Source organism: Oncorhynchus tshawytscha, linkage group LG10 (genome assembly GCF_018296145.1).
Source record: "Oncorhynchus tshawytscha isolate Ot180627B linkage group LG10, Otsh_v2.0, whole genome shotgun sequence".
In the NCBI taxonomy this organism is placed as follows: Eukaryota; Metazoa; Chordata; class Actinopteri; order Salmoniformes; family Salmonidae; genus Oncorhynchus; species Oncorhynchus tshawytscha.
In genome coordinates, this window is record NC_056438.1 from 9,447,682 (window position 1) to 9,467,697 (window position 20,016).

The window sequence follows — 20,016 nt, forward strand, 5'->3', positions numbered from 1 at the left end:
CTAGTGTTGGTCGGGGTAGTGTTGGTAATATGGGTCAGATCTAGTGTTGGTCGGGGGGTAGTGTTGGTAATATGGGTCAGATCTAGTGTTGGTCGGGGTAGTGTTGGTAATATGGGTCAGATCTAGTGTTGGTCGGGGTAGTGTTGGTAATATGGGTCAGATCTAGTGTTGGTCGGGGTAGTGTTGGTAATATGGGTCAGATCTAGTGTTGGTCGGGGTAGTGTTGGTAATATGGGTCAGATCTAGTGTTGGTCGGGGTAGTGTTGGTAATATGGGTCAGATCTAGTGTTGGTCGGGGTAGTGTTGGTAATATGGGTCAGATCTAGTGTTGGTCGGGGTAGTGTTGGTAATATGGGTCAGATCTAGTGTTGGTCGGGGTAGTGTTGGTAATATGGGTCAGATCTAGTGTTGGTCGGGGTAGTGTTGGTAATATGGGTCAGATCTAGTGTTGGTCGGGGTCGGGGTAGTGTTGGTAATATGGGTCAGATCTAGTGTTGGTCGGGGTAGTGTTGGTAATATGGGTCAGATCTAGTGTTGGTCGGGGTAGTGTTGGTAATATGGGTCAGATCTAGTGTTGGTCAGGGGGTAGTGTTGGTAATATGGGTCAGATCTAGTGTTGGTCGGGGTAGTGTTGGTAATATGGGTCAGATCTAGTGTTGGTCGGGGTAGTGTTGGTAATATGGGTCAGATCTAGTGTTGGTCAGGGGTAGTGTTGGTAATATGGGTCAGATCTAGTGTTGGTCGGGGTAGTGTTGGTAATATGGGTCAGATCTAGTGTTGGTCAGGGGTAGTGTTGGTAATATGGGTCAGATCTAGTGTTGGTCGGGGTAGTGTTGGTAATATGGGTCAGATCTAGTGTTGGTCGAGGTAGTGTTGGTAATATGGGTCAGATCTAGTGTTGGTCGGGGTAGTGTTGGTAATATGGGTCAGATCTAGTGTTGGTCGAGGTAGTGTTGGTAATATGGGTCAGATCTAGTGTTGGTCGGGGTAGTGTTGTAATATGGGTCAGATCTAGTGTTGGTCAGATGTTGGTAATATGGGTCTCTAGTGTTGGTCGGGGTAGTGTTGGTAATATGGGTCAGATCTAGTGTTGGTCGGGGTAGTGTTGGTAATATGGGTCAGATCTAGTGTTGGTCGAGGTAGTGTTGGTAATATGGGTCAGATCTAGTGTTGGTCGGGGTAGTGTTGGTAATATGGGTCAGATCTAGTGTTGGTCGGGGTAGTGTTGGTCCGGGGTAGTGTTGGTCCGGGGTAGTGTTTCTCCGGGGGCGTGTTTCTCCGGGGGCGTGTTTCTCCGGGGGGGCGTGTTAGTCGTGGGCGCTTTGAAACTACAGCGAAGCCTTATCATTACAACAGTTATTATCTGGGCTATTTTTTTTCGTAGTCGCACAATGTTCCCAGAGTACAACTCAAGGTCGCACAGGAAAATATTTAGTTGCATTGGTCGCGCTCTGGAGCCCTGTGTGTTGGCAGAAAGGAGAAGCTCTGGAGCCCTGTGTGTTGGCAGGAAAGGAGAAGCTCTGGAGCCCTGTGTGTCCTACAGCCAGGAAGGGCGTTTACCCTCCCAAAGTGTCTCATTTTAACATTCGAAACCACCTCACAAACCCATTTGGTTCAGTCCTGGACCTCTCTCTTGTGTCTCGGAACATTCCATTTGACATTAAAGGGGTTTGTTTGTTTATTAAATTCCCGCCCCCCAAACATCATGGGAGTACCTTTTTTTATAGTTGTTTGGATGTTCATTTGGAAATGTTAATTTGCACGTTTGCACATTTTAAAAGCCATTATAACAAAGTCTTTGCGTCCCAAATGGCTTCCTATTCCCTATATAACGTACTACGTTCAACCCAGAGTAGATTATAGTACACTACACTAGTACACTACATAGGGGAAACGGTGCCAACCAATGACGTGTGTCAACCCTGGATTGCTGATGTTCTGTCGTGGCCTATGAGAGGCTTTGAAGAAGCCTTCCCCCAATACAAATGGAATTCTAGATTATTTCAATAAAATGTTGCTAGGACAATATTACATGTGTTTTAAGTATGTATTTGTTGTCATGGGGACAGTAACATTAGTATAAAGGATTTTTTTATTTTTTATGTTCACATATAATTTAACAGTATGCATTAAGGTGTCTGTAATATAATATACTTGGCAAAAAAAAAAATGTAGATGTTAATACATAGCTTCCAAAATATTTGTTACAATGGAGGGGGACCATGAAGATGGCTGTGTGGTGGCTTCCATGGAGACCGTTCAATGTTCTTGAACACTGGAATCTGAATATCCCGCCTATGGAATGGAGACCATGTCTTCATCCAACGCTGCTGAACCCAGCCGTCTGATTGGCTTACACAGAAGGTGTGAGGTTTTTGTATTTTATGCACTGAGTACGGCGCCCCCTGTCAGTCATCCAGGGTTTTACACACATCATCCAGTATTACAGTTCCCCTGGATTCCTCTTCACTCGTCTGATAAACTCATTCAACTGTGATGCCAAATAGTTGCGTTAAAAATATATATTATTCAAAGTTTATTTTGATATTTTCAAGGGGGTTTTCTATGTAAAATAGATAAATAAATAATGTAAATATTATATAACAGGATTTAGTTGGTTTTTGAATCCTGAATCCCACAGCTATAGTTACAGACTCAGTTAGACAGTTAAATGCTGAATACATTTTGTGTTCCAAATGGCACCCTATTCTCTATGTAGTGCACTACTTTAGACCAGAGCTGGCACCCTATTCCCTATATAGTGCACTACTTTAGACCAGAGCTGGCACCCTATTCCCTATATAGTGCACTACTTTAGACCAGAGCTGGCACCCTATTCCCTATATTCTTGGACAGGTCGCAGTTGTAAATGAGATTTTGTTCTCAACTAGTCTACCTGGTTAAATAAAGGTGGAATAAAAACATTTTTTAAATGTAGTGCACTACTTTAGACCAGCGCTGGCACCCTATTCCCTATATAGTGCACTACTTTAGACCAGAGCTGGCACCCTATTCCCTATATAGTACACTACTTTAGACCAGAGCTGGCACCCTATTCCCTATATAGTGCACTACTTTAGACCAGGGCTCAGTAGTATACTATATAGGGAATAGGTTGCCATTTGGGATGCACCCATTGTTCTCTGTTGATAAATCTATTCTTGTGAAACAACTTGTCAGTCAGTCAATGTACATATATATATTTATATATTTATATATTTATATATTTATATATTTATATATTTATTTTATTTGTGTTCCTTTTTGTTTTTGTAGAAATCTCTCCTTCAGATTTCTGAGAAGGTAGGCAACTACATCACCCACTATAATAACCCCTTTTTTGGTCTTCATTTGATATTTACAGATTATATATTATATTATTTGCATCCCAAATGGCACCCTTTCCGCTATATAGACCAGAGCCCCTGGTCAGAAGTAGTGCACTATGTAAGGAATAATGTTTCATTTGGGAGGCAACCAAAATTCTCCCCCTCGTTTGGTGTTTCGTAACGCTTTTTGTTTTGGTTTTCCCTGTGCCTTGACCTCTGACCTTTACCCTCTCGATTCTGTGGCTGGCCCCTTTTTTCGCCGTTGGTTTTGAGTGAAGTGTTTTGTTTTGTTGCTCCGGTTACTAACGTTACACCCCCCCCAAGTAGGGTTGGAAAATCGGATCTAAAATTGTCTGGTTTTCCAGAAATCCCGGTTGGAGGATTTCTGGAATCAGCAGGGGACAATCTCCAGTGAATCCTCAAACCTGGAATTGGGAAAACCAAGGAATTTTGGAAACCTTTTCTCACCTCATCTCTCCATCATCCTCTCACATCATCCCTCCCTCCATCATCCCTCCCTCCATCATCCTCTCACCTCATCTTCTCTACCTCATCCCTCCCTCCATCATCCTCTCACCTCATCCCTCTCATCATCCTCTCACATCGTCCCTCCCTCCATCATCCTCTCACCTCATCCCTCTCTGTGTGAGCTCACCCTTTGTGTCCGAGAGAGTGAGTGTGTAAATAGAGAGTAGGTGTTGGAGGAATAGAGGGAACACCAGGGATCAGGTTACCCCTACCTCAAAATAGGAAGTGATGTCACTGGTTTGTCAGGATATGATGTCATCTCTTCTGTTAGGGAGGTTGCTCAGCTAGCGACGGGTGTTTTTAGGTACGGAGTGAATCTCAAAGAGCACCCTAGTACACAAGTACAGTACACAACAACTGATCAAACCCCTATGGGTCATATGAGAGACAATCACCTAACCTGACCCAGTACACACTCTCCTTTAATTCACCTCAAACCCTGGCCGGTACTGATCACTGACCAGTGATGGAAAAAGTACCCAATTGTCATACTTGCGTAAAAGTTAAGAAAGATACCTTTTTAATGAAAAATCACCCAGTAAAATACTACTTGAGTAAAAGTATTTGGTTTTAAATATACCTAAGTATCAAAAGTAAAAGTATAAATCATTTCAAATTCCTTATATTAAGCATACACCGTTTTTAAATGTATTTACAGATAGCCAGGGGCACACTCCAACATGCAGACATTTACAAATGAAGCATGTGTGTTTTAGTGAGTCCTCCAGATCAGAGGCTAGTAGGGATGACCAGGGATGTTCTCTGTTTAGTGAGTCCTCCAGATCAGAGGCAGTAGGGATGACCAGGGATGTTCTCTGTTTAGTGAGTCCGCCAGATCAGAGGCAGTAGGGATGAACAGGGATGTTCTCTGTTTAGTGAGTCCTCCAGATCAGAGGCAGTAGGGATGACCAGGGATGTTCTCTGTTTAGTGAGTCCGCCAGATCAGAGGCAGTAGGGATGAACAGGGATGTTCTCTGTTTAGTGAGTCCTCCAGATCAGAGGCAGTAGGGATGACCAGGGATGTTCTCTGTTTAGTGAGTCCTCCAGATCAGAGGCAGTAGGGATGACCAGGGATGTTCTCTGTTTAGTGAGTCCTCCAGATCAGAGGCAGTAGGGATGACCAGGGATGTTCTCTGTTTAGTGAGTCCTCCAGATCAGAGGCAGTAGGGATGACCAGGGATGTTCTCTGTTTAGTGAGTCCTCCAGATCAGAGGCAGTAGGGATGACCAGGGATGTTCTCTGTTTAGTGAGTCCTCCAGATCAGAGGCAGTAGGGATGACCAGGGATGTTCTCTGTTTAGTGAGTCCTCCAGATCAGAGGCAGTAGGGATGACCAGGGATGTTCTATGTTTAGTGAGTCCTCCAGATCAGAGGCAGTAGGGATGGACCAGGGATGTTCTCTGTTTAGTGAGTCCTCCAGATCAGAGGCAGTAGGGATGGACCAGGGATGTTCTCTGTTTAGTTAGTCCTCCAGATCAGAGGCAGTAGGGATGACCAGGGATGTTCTCTTGATACGCATGTGAATTGGACCATTTTCCTGTCCTGCTAATAAGTATTCAAAATGAAGTGAGTACTTTTGGATGTCAGGGAAAATGTATGGAGTAAAAAAGTAAATTATTTTCTTCAGGAATGTAGTGAAGTAAAAGTTGTCAAAAATAGAAAAGGTAAAGTACAGATACCCCCAAATAACTACTTAAGTAAAAATACTTTAAAGTACTACTTAAGTACTTTACACCACTGTCACTGACGACACCATTGAGTGGTACGATGGGGGGGTTTTCCCAGCTTTAGTTAGTAGTAGACCATGGTTCTAAGCAGGACTTTGGGTCGATTTGCAATTTTATTTGAAAATCCAATTAAATCCTTGAATTCACTCATGAAGTGGAGAATGTATGTTTAATTGAATTCCAATTTCAACAATTGGAATTGGGACTGTTTTGGATTTTTTAAAATTGGAATTGTAAAAACATTTAATCTTTTGGAATTTAGTTTCAAATCAGTAGTTCTACATTTCCCAGTTAATCGAATGGTTGCACAGAGTATCATACATTGACTGCAGAATAAAACAGAACAATCATTAACACTTGTATTTCTATATTTCCAGTATAGCTACGCTGTCTGAACAGTGACATGATCAGCCTAGAAGCCAGAGGGAATTGAGTTTACATTTGTGGAATTGTTGAGGATAATATTGAATTGGGAATTGAATTCTTTGAATGACCTAATAATGGAATTGAATTCTTTGAATGACCTAATAATGGAATTATCTCTCAATTCAAAGACTGGCCTGGAATTTAATTTACAGGGAGAGAAAATGTAAATATAATTGAAGGTATTAATCCCAACCCTAAAGGAAGTTGTTTTGAGAGAGAGAGAGATGTCAAGGAGTTGTTTTTTTGCATCACTCCATCTCTGACTACAATACCTTTTTATAGTGCAGCACACACACACTTTATCTTGGCCAGGTTGCAGTTATAAATGAGAACTTGTTCTCAGCTGGCCTACCTGGTTAATTAAAGGTGAAATATTTTTTTTATAAATAAACACACACAGTTATCTCTCACGCACACGCGGTTATCGCTCACACAGTTATCTCACACACACGCACAGTTATCTCTCTCACACACACACACACACAGTGATCTCTCTATCTCTCACACACACACACACACACACACACACACACACACACACACACACACACTGTTGCAACAACACTTTCACAGAAGACACCTGGGTTTTTCCACGTTGGGTTATGATGTTTACATTTAAATGTCAGTGTGATGACACTTTACACCACCAGGGGGTGTAATTTAGCAAGTTAGGCGGAGTGACTGCTCTCTCTGCTGGTGAAGATTAGGAACAGCAAGCACATGTTTTATTGGAGCAGAGAGTAATGGGCCAGCATTATTATATAGATGTTATATTATATCTATATTATATCATTATGTCTATATTATGTCATATTTTTATTTATTTTATTTAACCAGGTAGGCCAGGTAGGAACAAGTTCTCATTTACAACTGCAACCTGGCCAAGATAAAGCAAAGCAGTGCGACACAAACAACAACACAGAGTTACACATGGAATAAACAAACGTACAGTCAATAACACAATAGAAAAGTCTATATACAGTGTGTGCAAATGAGGTAAGATAAGGGAGGTAAGGCAACAAATAGGCCATAGTGGTGAAATAATTACAATTTAGCAATTAAACACTGGAGTGGTAGATGTGCAGAAGATGAATGTGCAAGTAGAGATACTGGGGTACAAAGGAACAAAAAAATAAAAAACAATATGGGGATGAGGTAGCTGTATGTGCTATTTACAGATGGGCTATGTACAGGTGCAATGATCTGTGAGCTGCTCTGACAGCTGATGTTTAAAGTTAGTGAGGGAGATGTGAGTCTCCAGCTTCAGTGATTTTTACAATTATTTCCAGTCATTGGCAGCAGAGAACTGGAAGGAAAGGCGGCCAAAGGAGGAATAGGCTTTGGGGGTGACCAGTGAAATATACCTGCTGGAGCGCGTGCTACAGGTGGATGGTGACCAGTGAGCTGAGATAAGGCAGAGCTTTACCTAGCAAAGACTTATAGATGACCTGGAGCCAGTGGGTATGGCGACGAATATGTAGCGAGGGCCAGCCAATGAGAGCATACAGGTCGCAGTGGTGGGTAGTATATGGGGCTTTGGTGACAAAACAGATGGCACTGTGATAAACAGCATCCAATTTGCTGAGTAGAGTGTTGGAGGCTATTTTGTAAATGACATCGCCGAAGTCGAGGATCGGTAGGATGGTCAGTTTTACGAGGGTATGTTTGGCAGCATGAGTGAAGGATGCTTTGTTGTGAAATAGGAAGCCAATTATAGATTTAACTTTGGATTGGAGATGTTTAATGTGAGTCTGGAAGGAGAGTTAACAGTCTAACAAGACATCTAGGTATTTGTAATTTTCCACACATTCTAAGTCAGAACCGTCCAAAGTAGTGATGCTGGACGGGCGGGCAGGTGTGGGCAGCGATCGGTTGAAGAGCATGCATTTATTTTTACTTGCATTTAAGAGCAGTTGGAGGCCACGGAAGGAGTGTTGTATGGCATTGAAGCTCATTTGGAGGTTTGTTAACACAGTGTCCAAAGAAGGGCCAGAAGTATACAGAATGGTGTCGTTTGCGTAGAGGTGGATCAGAGATTCACCAGCAGCAAGAGCAACATCATTGATGTATACAGAGAAAAGAGTTGGCCTGAGGATTTAACCCTGTGACACCCCCATAGAGACTGCCAGAGGTCCAGACAACAGGCCCTCCGATTTGACACACTGAACTCTGTCTGCAAAGTAGTTGGTGAACCAGGCGAGGCAGTCATTAGAAAAACCGAGGCTACTGAGTCTGCCGATAAGAATACAGTGATTGACAGTCAAAAGCCTTAGCCAGGTCGATGAATACAGCTGCACCGTATTGTCTCTCATCGATGGCGGTTATGATATCGTTTAGGACCTTGAGCGTGGCTGAGGTGCACCCATGACCAGCTCGGAAACCAGATTGCATAGCGGAGATGGTACTGTGGGATTCGAAATGGTCGGCGATCTGTTTGTTGGGTTTCGAAGACCTTAGAAAGGCAGGGCAGGATGGATATAGGTCTGTAGCAGTTTGGGTCTAGAGCGTCTCCCCCTCTGAAGAGGGGGATGACCGCGGCAGCTTTCCAATATTTACATTATATCAATATCTATATATCATCTCTATTATATCTATTATAGTATATCATTATTATATCTATACATTATATCATTATCTATACATTATGTCATTATATCATTTTTTTTTTAACCCTTATTTAACTAGGCATGTCAGTTGAGAACAAATTCTTATTTACAATGACGGCCTACCGGGGAACGGTGGGTTAACTGCCTTGTTCAGGGGAACAGTGGGTTAACTGCCTTGTTCAGGGGAACAGCGGGTTAACTGCCTTGTTCAGGGGAACAGCGGGTTAACTGCCTTGTTCAGGGGAACAGCGGGTTAACTGCCTTGTTCAGGGGAACAGCGGGTTAACTGCCTTGTTCAGGGAACAGCGGGTTAACTGCCTTGTTCAGGGGAACAGCGGGTTAACTGCCTTGTTCAGGGGAACAGCGGGTTAACTGCCTTGTTCAGGGGAACAGCGGGTTAACTGCCTTGTTCAGGGGAACAGCGGGTTAACTGCCTTGTTCAGGGGAACAGCGGGTTAACTGCCTTGTTCAGGGGAACAGTGGGTTAACTGCCTTGTTCAGGGGCAGAACGACTGATTTTTACCTTGTCAGCTCGGGGATTTGATCTTGCAACCTTTCCGTTACTAGTCCAACGCTCCTGCCACACCATATATATTATGTCATTATCTCTATATTTTATCTATGTTATATCATTATTATATCTATATATCTTATGATATTTCTATAGTTATTATTATATCTATTATCTCTTATCTATGTTATATCATTATTATATCTATGTTATATCTATACATCTTATCTATATTATATCTATGTCATTATTATATTATATCTATATGTCATTATATCTATATTATATCTACATATCTATATGTCATTATTATATCTACATATCTATATTATTTATATATGTCATTATTATATCTATACATCTCTTATCTATATGTCATTATTATATCTACATATCTATATTATTTATATATATCATTATTATATCTACATTATTTCTAAATGTCATTATTATATCTACATATCATTATTATATCTATACTTCACTTATCTACAGTGGGGAGAACAAGTATTTGATACACTGCCGATTTTGCAGGTTTTCCTACTTACAAAGCATGTAGAGGTCTGTAATTTTTATCATAGGTACACTTCAACTGTGAGAGACGGAATCTAAAACAAAAATCCAGAAAATCACATTGTATGATTTTTAAGTAATTAATTAGCATTTTATTGCATGGATGGATGGGGCAGTTAATACAGGTAATGAGTGGAGAACAGGAGGGCTTCTTAAAGAAAAACAGGTCTGTGAGAGCCGGAATTCTTACTGGTTGGTAGGTGATCAAATACTTTTGTCATGCAATAAAATGCAAATTAATTACTTAAAAATCATACAATGTGATTTTCTGTATTTGTGTTTTAGATTCCGTCTCTCACAGTTGAAGTGTACCTATGATAAAAATTACAGACCTCTACATACTTTGTAAGTAGGAAACACTGCCGATTTTGCAGGTTATCAAATACTTGTTCTCCCCACTGTAGATGTCATTATTATATCTACATATCTATATTATTTCTATATGTCATTATTATATCTATACATCTCTTATCTATATGTCATTATTATATCTACATATCTATATTATATCTATACATCTCTTATCTACATGTCATTATTATATCTATACATCTCTTATATGTCATTATTATATCTACATATCTATATTATATCTACATATCTATATTATATCTATATGTCATTATTATATCTATATTATATCTATATATCTACATATCTATATTATTTCTATATGTCATTATTATATCTATATCTATACATCTCTTATCTATATGTCATTATTATATCTACATATCTATATTATATCTACATATCTATATTATATCTATATTATATCTACATATCTATATTATATCTACATATCTATATTATTTCTATATGTCATTATTATATCTATATATCTATACATCTCTTATCTACATGTCATTATTATATCTATACATCTCTTATATGTCATTATTATATCTACATATCTATATTATATCTACATATCTATATTATATCTACATGTCATTATTATATCTATATTATATCTATATATCTACATATCTATATTATTTCTATATGTCATTATTATATCTATATATCTATACATCTCTTATCTACATGTCATTATTATATCTATATTATATCTACATATCTATATTATTTCTAGATGTCATTATTATATCTATATATCTATACATCTCTTATCTACATGTCATTATATCTATATGCCATTATTATATCTATACATCTCTTGTCTAAATGTCATAATTAAACCTATATATCTATATTATATCTACATGTCTATTTTTAACTGCTATATGATTTATATTTGTTCAGTATAAAAGGAACTATTTAGTCGGTGCTCAGTTGAATTTGTCGGTTTGTCAGTCTGCATGTCGTGTCTCTATGGCTCTGTTTTTTCAGTCATACACTACCGGTCAAAACTTTTAGAACACCTACTCATTCAAGGGTTTTTCTTTATTTTTACTATTTTCTACATTGTAGAATAATAATGATGACATGAAAACTGTGAAATAACACATATAGAATCATGTAGTAACCAAACAAGTGTTAAACAAATCAAAATATATTTGAGATTCTTCAAAGTAGCCACCTTGGTGACAGCTTTGCACACTCTTGGAATTCTCTCAACCAGCTTTATCTGGAATGGTTTTCCAACAGTCTTGAAGGAGTTCCCACATATGCTGAGAACTTGTTGGCTGCTTTTCCTTCTCTCTGCAGTCCGACTCATCCCAAAACATCTCAATTTGGTTGAGGTCAGGGGATTGTGGATGCCAGGTCATCTGATGCAGCACAGCATCACTCTCCTTCTTGATAAAATAGTCGTTACACAGCCTGGAGGTGTGTTGGGTCATTGTCCTGTGGAAAAACAAATGATCGTCCCACTAAGCCCAAACCAGATGGGATGGCATATTACTGCAGAATGATGTGGTAGTCATGCTGTTTAAGTGTGCCTTGAATTGTAAATAATTCACTGTCACCAGCAAAGCACCACCACACCATCACACCTCCTCCTCCATGCTTCACGGTGGGAAATACACATGCAGAGATCATCCGTTCACCCACACCACGTCTCACAAAGTCACTGCGGTTGGGAACCAAAAATCTCCAATTTGGACTCCAGACCAAAGGACAAATTTCCACCGGTCTAATGTCCATTGCTTGTGTTTCTTGGCCCAAGCAAGTCGCTTCTTATTATTGGTGTCCTTTAGTCGTGGTTTCTTTGCAGCAATTCAACCATGAAAGCCTGATTCACGCAGTCTCCTCTGAACAGTTAATGTTGAGATGTGTCTGTTACTTGAACTCTGTGAAGCATTTATTTTGGCTGCGTGAACCAGGCTGGTAACTAATGAACTTATCCTCTGCAGCAGAGGTAACTCTGGGTCTTCCTTTCCTGTGGTGGTCCTCATGAGAGCCAGTTTCATTATAGTGCTTGATGGTTTTTGCGACTGCGCTTGAAGAAACTTTCAAAGTTCTAGACATTTTCCTTATTGACTGACCTTCATGTCTTAAAGTAATGATGGACTGTCATTTCTCTTTGCTTATTTGAGCTGTTCCTTCCATAATATGGACTTGGTCTTTTACCAAATAGGGCTATCTTCTGTATACCACCCCTACCTTCTCACAACACAACTGATTGGCTCAAACGCATTAAGAAGGAAAATTAATTCCACAAATTAACTTTTAACAAGGCACACCTGATAATTGAAATGCATTCCAGGTGACTACCTCATGAGCTGGTTGAGAGAATACCAAGCGTGTGCAAAGCTGTGAAGGCAAAGGGTGGCTACTTTGAAGAATCTAAAATAGATTTTGATTTGTTTAACACTTTTTTGGTTACTACATGATTCCATATGTGTTATTTCATAGTTTTGATGTCTTCACTATTATTCTACAATGTAGAAAATAGTAAAAAATAAAAACCCTTGAATGAGTAGGTGTTCTAAAACTTTTGATGGTAGTGTATGGCTCTATTTCCTTATCTAATATATTGTTCATTCTATCCGTCCTCTGTTATCTGTACATGGCTGTGCTGTGTGTGCAGGTTTAGAGGGCTAGTCTGACTAGGTGCAGCAGTGTAATGCTGTTGGAGAGACTATTTGACCCACTTTCCCTCCTTCCTTCCCTCTTCTTTAGGCACAGGACTCATACTCCCCTACATTCCAGACCAAACCATTCCAGACCAGACCATACCATTCCAAATTAAACCATTCCAAACTAAACCATCCTATTACAAATTAAATCATTAAACTAAACCATACCATTCCAAACCACACCGTTCCAAAATAAACATGTCATTCCAAACTGTTCCAAACTAAACATACCATTCCAAACTAAACATCCCATTCCAAACTAAACATCCTATTCCAAACCGTTCCAAACTAAACATCCCATTCCAAACTAAACATCCCATTCTAAACCATTCCAAACTAAACATCCCATTCCAAACATCCCATTCCAAACTAAACATCCCATTCTAAACCATTCCAAACACAACATCCCATTCCAAACACAACATCCCATTCCAAACACAACATCCCATTCCAAACACAACATCCCATTCCAAACACAAACATCCCATTCCAAACTAAAAATCCCATTCCAAACACAACATCCCATTCCAAACTAAACATCCCATTCTAAACCATTCCAAACTAAACATCCCATTCTAAAACATTCCAAACACAACATCCCATTCCAAACCGTTCCAAACTAAACATCCCATTCCAAACTAAACATCCCATTCCAAACATCCCATTCTAAACCATTCCAAACTAAACATCCATCCCAAACTAAACATCCCATTCCAAACATCCCATTCTAAACCATTCCAAACTAAACATCCCATTCCAAACATCCCATTCTAAACCATTCCAAACTAAACATCCCATTCCAAACTAAACATCCTATTCCGAACTGTTCCAAACTAAACATCCCATTCCAAACTAAACATCCCATTCCAAACCGTTCCAAACTAAACATCCCATTCCAAACTAAACTTCCCATTCTAAACCATTCCAAACTAAACATCCCATTCTAAACCATTCCAAACTAAACATCCCATTCCAAACTAAACATCCCATTCTAAACCATTCCAAACTAAACATCCCATTCTTAACCATTCCAAACTATACATCCCATTCCAAACTAAACATCCCATTCTTAACCATTCCAAACTAAACATCCCATTCTTAACCATTCCAAACTAAACATCCCATTCTAAACCATTCCAAACTAAACATCCCATTCCAAACTAAACATCCCATTCTAAACCATTCCAAACTAAACATCCCATTCCAAACATCCCATTCTAAACCATTCCAAACTAAACATCCCATTCCAAACATCCCATTCTAAACCATTCCAAACTAAACATCCCATTCCAAACATCCCAATCTAAACCATTCCAAACTAAACATCCCATTCCAAACTAAACATCCTATTCCAAACCGTTCCAAACTAAACATCCCATTCCAAACTAAACTTCCCATTCTAAACCATTCCAAACTAAACATCCCATTCCAAACCGTTCCAAACTAAACATCCCATTCCAAACTAAACTTCCCATTCTAAACCATTCCAAACTAAACATCCCATTCTTAACCAAAACTATACATCCATTCCAAACTAAACATCCCATTCCAAATTCTAAACTAAACATCCCATTCTAAACCATTCCAAACTAAACATCCCATTCTAAACATCCCATTCTAAACCATTCCAAACTAAACATCCCATTCCAAACATCCCATTCTAAACCATTCCAAACTAAACATCCCATTCCAAACATCCCATTCTAAACCATTCCAAACTAAACATCCCATTCCAAACTAAACATCCCATTCTAAACCATTCCAAACTAAACATCCCATTCTAAACCATTCCAAACTAAACATCCCATTCCAAACTAAACATCCCATTCTAAACCATTCCAAACTAAACATCCCATTCTAAACCATTCCAAACTAAACATCCCATACTAAACATCCCATTCCAAACTAAACATCCCATTCCAAACTGAAAATCCCATTCTAAACCATTCCAAACACAACATCCCATTCCAAACACAACATCCCATTCCAAACTAAAAATCCCATTCCAAACTAAACATCCTATTCTAAAACATTCCAAACTAAACATCCCATTCTAAAACATTCCAAACTAAACATCCCATTCTAAAACATTCCAAACACAACATCCCATTCCAAATCGTTCCAAACTAAACATCCCATTCCAAACTAAACATCCCATTCTAAACCATTCCAAACTAAACATCCCATTCCAAACTAAACATCCCATTCTAAACCATTCCAAACACAACATCCCATTCCAAACACAACATCCCATTCCAAACACAACATCCCATTCCAAACACAACATCCCATTCCAAACTAAAAATCCCATTCCAAACTAAACATCCCATTCTAAAACATTCCAAACACAACATCCCATTCCAAACCGTTCCAAACTAAACATCCCATTCCAAACTAAACATCCCATTCTAAACCATTCCAAACTAAACATCCCATTCTAAAACATTCCAAACTAAACATCCCATTCCAAAACATTCCAAACACAACATCCCATTCCAAACCGTTCCAAACTAAACATCCCATTCCAAACTAAACATCCCATTCTAAACCATTCCAAACTAAACATCCCATTCTAAAACATTCCAAACACAACATCCCATTCCAAACCGTTCCAAACTAAACATCCCATTCCAAACATCCCATTCTAAACCATTCCAAACATCCCATTCTAAACATTCCAAACTAAACATCCCATTCCAAACATCCCATTCTAAACCATTCCAAACAAACATCCCATTCCAAACACAACATCCCATTCTAAACCCCATTCCAAACTAAACATCCCATTCTAAACCATTCCAAACTAAACATCCCATTCCAAACATCCCATTCTAAACCATTCCAAACTAAACATCCCATTCCAAACTAAACATCCCATTCTAAACCATTCCAAACACAACATCCCATTCCAAACTAAACATCCCATTCTAAACCATTCCAAACACAACATCCCATTCCAAACTAAACATCCCATTCCAAACCATTCTAAACTGAACATCCCATTCTAAATCAAACCATCCCTCTGTTCTAATCTATTAGTTCATAAACATTTCAATCATCATGAATAAATCTTTAAAATGCCCCTACTCCCCTTAACCTTTGAAACTAAAGTGATTTTATTTGTTATTTTTTCCCTCCCTGGTTTTATGCTACAGGGCGTTCTGTACTGATACACAAAGCCACTATGTTCTGGAATAGGAATGGGTTCTGGAATAGGAATGGGTTCTGGAATAGGAATGGGTTCTGGAGTAGGAATGGGTTCTGGAATAGGAATGTCAACGTGTGTGCTTGTGGAGGATGGTACTGTGCTTAGTGGTGTTGCTAGCTGTTAAACTAACATGTTGTAGCCTATTAGCCGTTAGCTCCGAAGACTAAACTTGTGTTGATTTTTCTTGAGGAGTCCGTATGAGGGAGAGGGTCAGGATGAGGAAAGCAGGTGAGACTCAAACCAACCATCCCTCAAACAATCAATCAATCAGACCTAATCAGTAGATCTCGGAGGGATAGATATGATTGGATTAAAGGGTGATTTGGTCAATTTATTCGGTAATTGGTTGACAAACCTTAGTTTTAACCAATCAGGGATGTAGTTTCTGAATGTTAGCGAATGGGTGTGTGTGTGACGTAGGCATGTACATGCATGGTTAGAGGTGTGTGTGTGTGTGTGTGTGTGTGTGTGTGTGTGTGTGTGTGTCAGGGCTATTTAAGTCAAATTGGGTGTTGTCCTTACCTTATCTCCCTGTTTCTCCTAATCATCTCATTCCTCACTCTGTTTCTCTCTCTCCTCCTCTCTGCCCCCTCTCCAACTCCCTACTCGCCCTGCCTCCCTCTCCAACTCCCTACTCGCCCTGCCTCCCTCTCCAACCCTCTACCTCCCTCTCCAACCCCTACTCCCCATGCCTCCCCTCCTATGCCTCCCTCTCCTACCCCCTGCCTCCCTCTCCAACCCCCTGCCTCCCTCTCCAACCCCCTGCCTCCCTCTCCAACCCCCTGCCTCCCTCTCCAACCCCCTGCCTCCCTCTCCAACCCCCTGCCTCCCTCTCCCCCCCTGCCTCCCCCTCTCCAACCCCCTACTCCCCCTGCCTCCCTCTCCCTACTCCCCCTGCCTCCCTCTCTAACCCCCTACTCCCCCTACCTCCCTCTCCAACCCTCTACTCCCCCTGCCTCCCTCTCCAACCCCCTACTCCCCCTGCCTCCCTCTCCTTACTCCCCCTACCTTCCTCTCCAACCCTCTACTCCCCCTGCCTCCCTCTCCTACCCCCTACTCCCCCTGCCTCCCTCTCCCTACTCCCCCTGCCTCCCTCTCCAACCCCCTACTCTCCCTCTCTCCTCCTGCCCCCTCCATCTCTCCCCCTGCCCCCTCTCCTCTTGCTTTCATCCCTCCACTCTCTCCTCCTATAGGTCGATGCTGAGCAGCACCGTCGACAAATCAGAGAAGAGCGGCGTCCTAGGCTCCTCCCACAGCGGCAGCGGAGACGAGAACAAGGATAACTCCTCCCCTGTTTCCGGTACCGCCACCCCGCCACCGAAGGACCCGTCGACCAAACCGCGTTCCCTCCGGTTCACCTGGTCCATGAAGACCACGTCCTCTTTGGATCCCGGGGAGATGATGAGAGAGATCCGGAAGGTTCTAGAATCCAACAGCTGTGAGTACGAGCTGCGGGAGCGCTACATGCTGCTGTGCATCTTCGGGAACCCTTCCCGGGACGACTTCGTCCAATGGGAGATGGAGGTGTGCAAGCTGCCCCGCCTCTCACTGAACGGCGTGCGCTTCAAGAGGATCTCCGGGACGTCGATCGCGTTTAAGAACATCGCGTCGAAGATCGCTAACGAGCTCAAACTGTGAGACGGAGCGATGAGCGGTTTTACACATGTGGATAGAGAGGAATGGAGAGAAGAAGAGACTAAATGAGAAGGATGTTGTACTGGGGGAATGGAGAGAAGAAGAGACTAAATGAGAAGGATGTTGTACTGGGGGAATGGAGAGAAGAAGAGACTGAATGAGAAGGATGTTGTACTGGGGGAATGGAGAGAAGAAGAGACTGAATGAGAAGGATGTTGTACTGGGGGAATGGAGAGAAGAAGAGACTGAATGAGAAGGATGTTGTACTGGGGGAATGGAGAGAAGAAGAGACTGAATGAGAAGGATGTTGTGCTGGGGGAATGGAGAGGATGAATTGTTGTACTGGGGGAATGGAGAGAAGAAGAGACTGAATGAGAAGGATGTTGTACTGGGGGAATGGAGAGAAGAATAGACTGAATGAGAAGGATGTTGTACTGGGGGAATGGAGAGAAGAAGAGACTGAATGAGAAGGATGTTGTACTGGGGGAATGGAGAGAAGAAGAGACTGAATGAGAAGGATGTTGTACTGGGGGAATGGAGAGAAGAAGAGACTGAATGAGAAGGATGTTGTGCTGGGGGAATGGAGAGAAGAAGAGACTGAATGAGAAGGATGTTGTACTGGGGGAATGGAGAGAAGAAGAGACTGAATGAGAAGGATGTTGTAAATGGAGAGAAGAAGAGACTGAATGAGAAGGATGTTGTACTGAATGGAGAGAAGAAGAGACTGAATGAGAAGGATGTTGTGCTGGGGGAATGGAGAGAAGAAGAGACTGAATGAGAAGGATGTTGTGCTGGGGGAATGGAGAGAAGAAGAGACTGAATGAGAAGGATGTTGTACTGGGGGAATGGAGAGAAGAGACTAAATGAGAAGGATGTTGTACTGGGGGAATGGAGAGAAGAGACTAAATGAGAAGGATGTTGTACTGGGTAGGTGGGAGGGGTTCAGTGTTTGACAAGTTAATGGGTGGAGTGAATGTTCTTCTGCTGGGGGTGGTTCTGTCTAGTTTTTTTTCCTCTGTTGAGGTTTGTGTTTTAGAACCTCACTGGGTTCTCTAGCTGGGGTTCTCGTCTTCTAGATCCACTGCATGTTGGTTCTGCCGCTATCTCTTTTCACCTGGTGGTTGTACACACTCTGCCTCTCTCTTGCTGCCCCACACACACACACACTGTACTGTACTGAGGGGAGGGAGTCTGAAAACATCGTCATACCTGCTCCGAGGCTCTTCTCCTGTCGGTTCTACTTCAATGGGTTCTAGACTGGCTTACACTCAAGAGTTCTAAAGAGAACAGAGCGGACCGACTTGATGCTGGAAATAAACTAACTCAACGCTGGAACGGTTCTCCTGGGTTCTCCTGTTCTCTGACCCAAATGGACCCCCCCCCCCTCCGGAATCTGAACTGTAGAACACACCACAGGCCTTTGGTGGAAGGACACACTTTCTGCCCGTTTGATGTGAGGGGAGAATGTCAAGACACTGCTCTGTTTTAAGTCTCTCTCACACACACACCAAACTGGACCCTTAATGACTGATGTTTTGAATCCAAACACACCAGGCTCCCCCCCCCCCCCCCCGCCCTGTCCCTCAACCCTCACTTTTCATCAGGGGTGACATCATTCCCCTTTCATCCAGTCACAGGCCAATAGACTTGATTCACCATTGGACGACAACACTGTTTTTATTTTCTTCATTCTGGTTGTTGGTTTTTAAGGTCAAAAGGTTGTACACTGGAAAAAAAAGGGGAATTTCCTTTCTTTATAGAAGACAAATGTAGTTCTTCTCGTTGCTGTTCTATTATGACAAAGAAACTTGTTAATGATCGATGGGGTTGTATCACGCTTCTGTACAGAGAGAACACACAGCAGCCATCTTTCTACTCCCATCTCTCCCCAAGGAGTAGTAATGTTCAGATATTCAGCCTTTTCTCAATCAGTATTTCATTTTAAAATTGATCTCTGAACAAATTAATTTAGAACTTCTTGATTTGTTTTAGTGTTTTTATCACTTTGGGTTAAAGAACGCCTCACCTGAGCTCCACCCCCCCCCCGCTGGGCATCTTCCTGACTGGGTGATGAAGACTACGGGGGCATCTTCCTGACTGGGTGATGAAGACTCGTTCACGTTGAGGTGGATTTATTTTCTGTAGGATGGGTTGGGTTAATGTGAACGTGTTACCGCTGCCTTTCTGTAGGATCAGGCCAAACGTTGTGTCACTGTGCCCACCTTGTGACCGACTTGACTGTTCTTGTTGTCAGCGGTGTTGATTCTATTCAGTAGGAGCTCTCTCTCCCTCCTTTCTCTGCCAGTGGGAAAGAGTGAGGGGTTTGCTGAGTAATCTCTAGCCAAATGATTGGGGGACGGTGTACCTGAGCAAAACGCCTCAGTTCTTTGTTTAAAAAGTCGTTCTGTTAAATCATTGTTTTAAGGTGCT

At 41.4% G+C, this 20,016-nt stretch overlaps 1 protein-coding gene across 8 annotated transcripts in view; it reads left to right on the forward strand.

The window, feature by feature from the left end:
* The window catches only part of mark2b (MAP/microtubule affinity-regulating kinase 2b), a 91,284-nt gene extending 73,370 nt beyond the window's left edge, over positions 1 to 17,914 (forward strand). For 3 of the 8 annotated variants that reach the window (XM_042329385.1, XM_042329392.1, XM_042329386.1), the window contains 3 exons: positions 3,277 to 3,303; positions 16,141 to 16,179; positions 17,145 to 17,914. In XM_042329385.1, the coding sequence (XP_042185319.1) occupies positions 3,277 to 3,303; positions 16,141 to 16,179; positions 17,145 to 17,589 (511 nt within the window). In that variant the 3' untranslated portion in view covers positions 17,590 to 17,914. The remainder of the gene's footprint in view (positions 1 to 3,276; positions 3,304 to 16,140; positions 16,180 to 17,144) is intronic. The other 5 variants (XM_042329387.1, XM_042329390.1, XM_042329388.1 and 2 more) reach the window with 5 other exon arrangements.
* Positions 17,915 to 20,016: the final 2,102 nt, after the last annotated feature.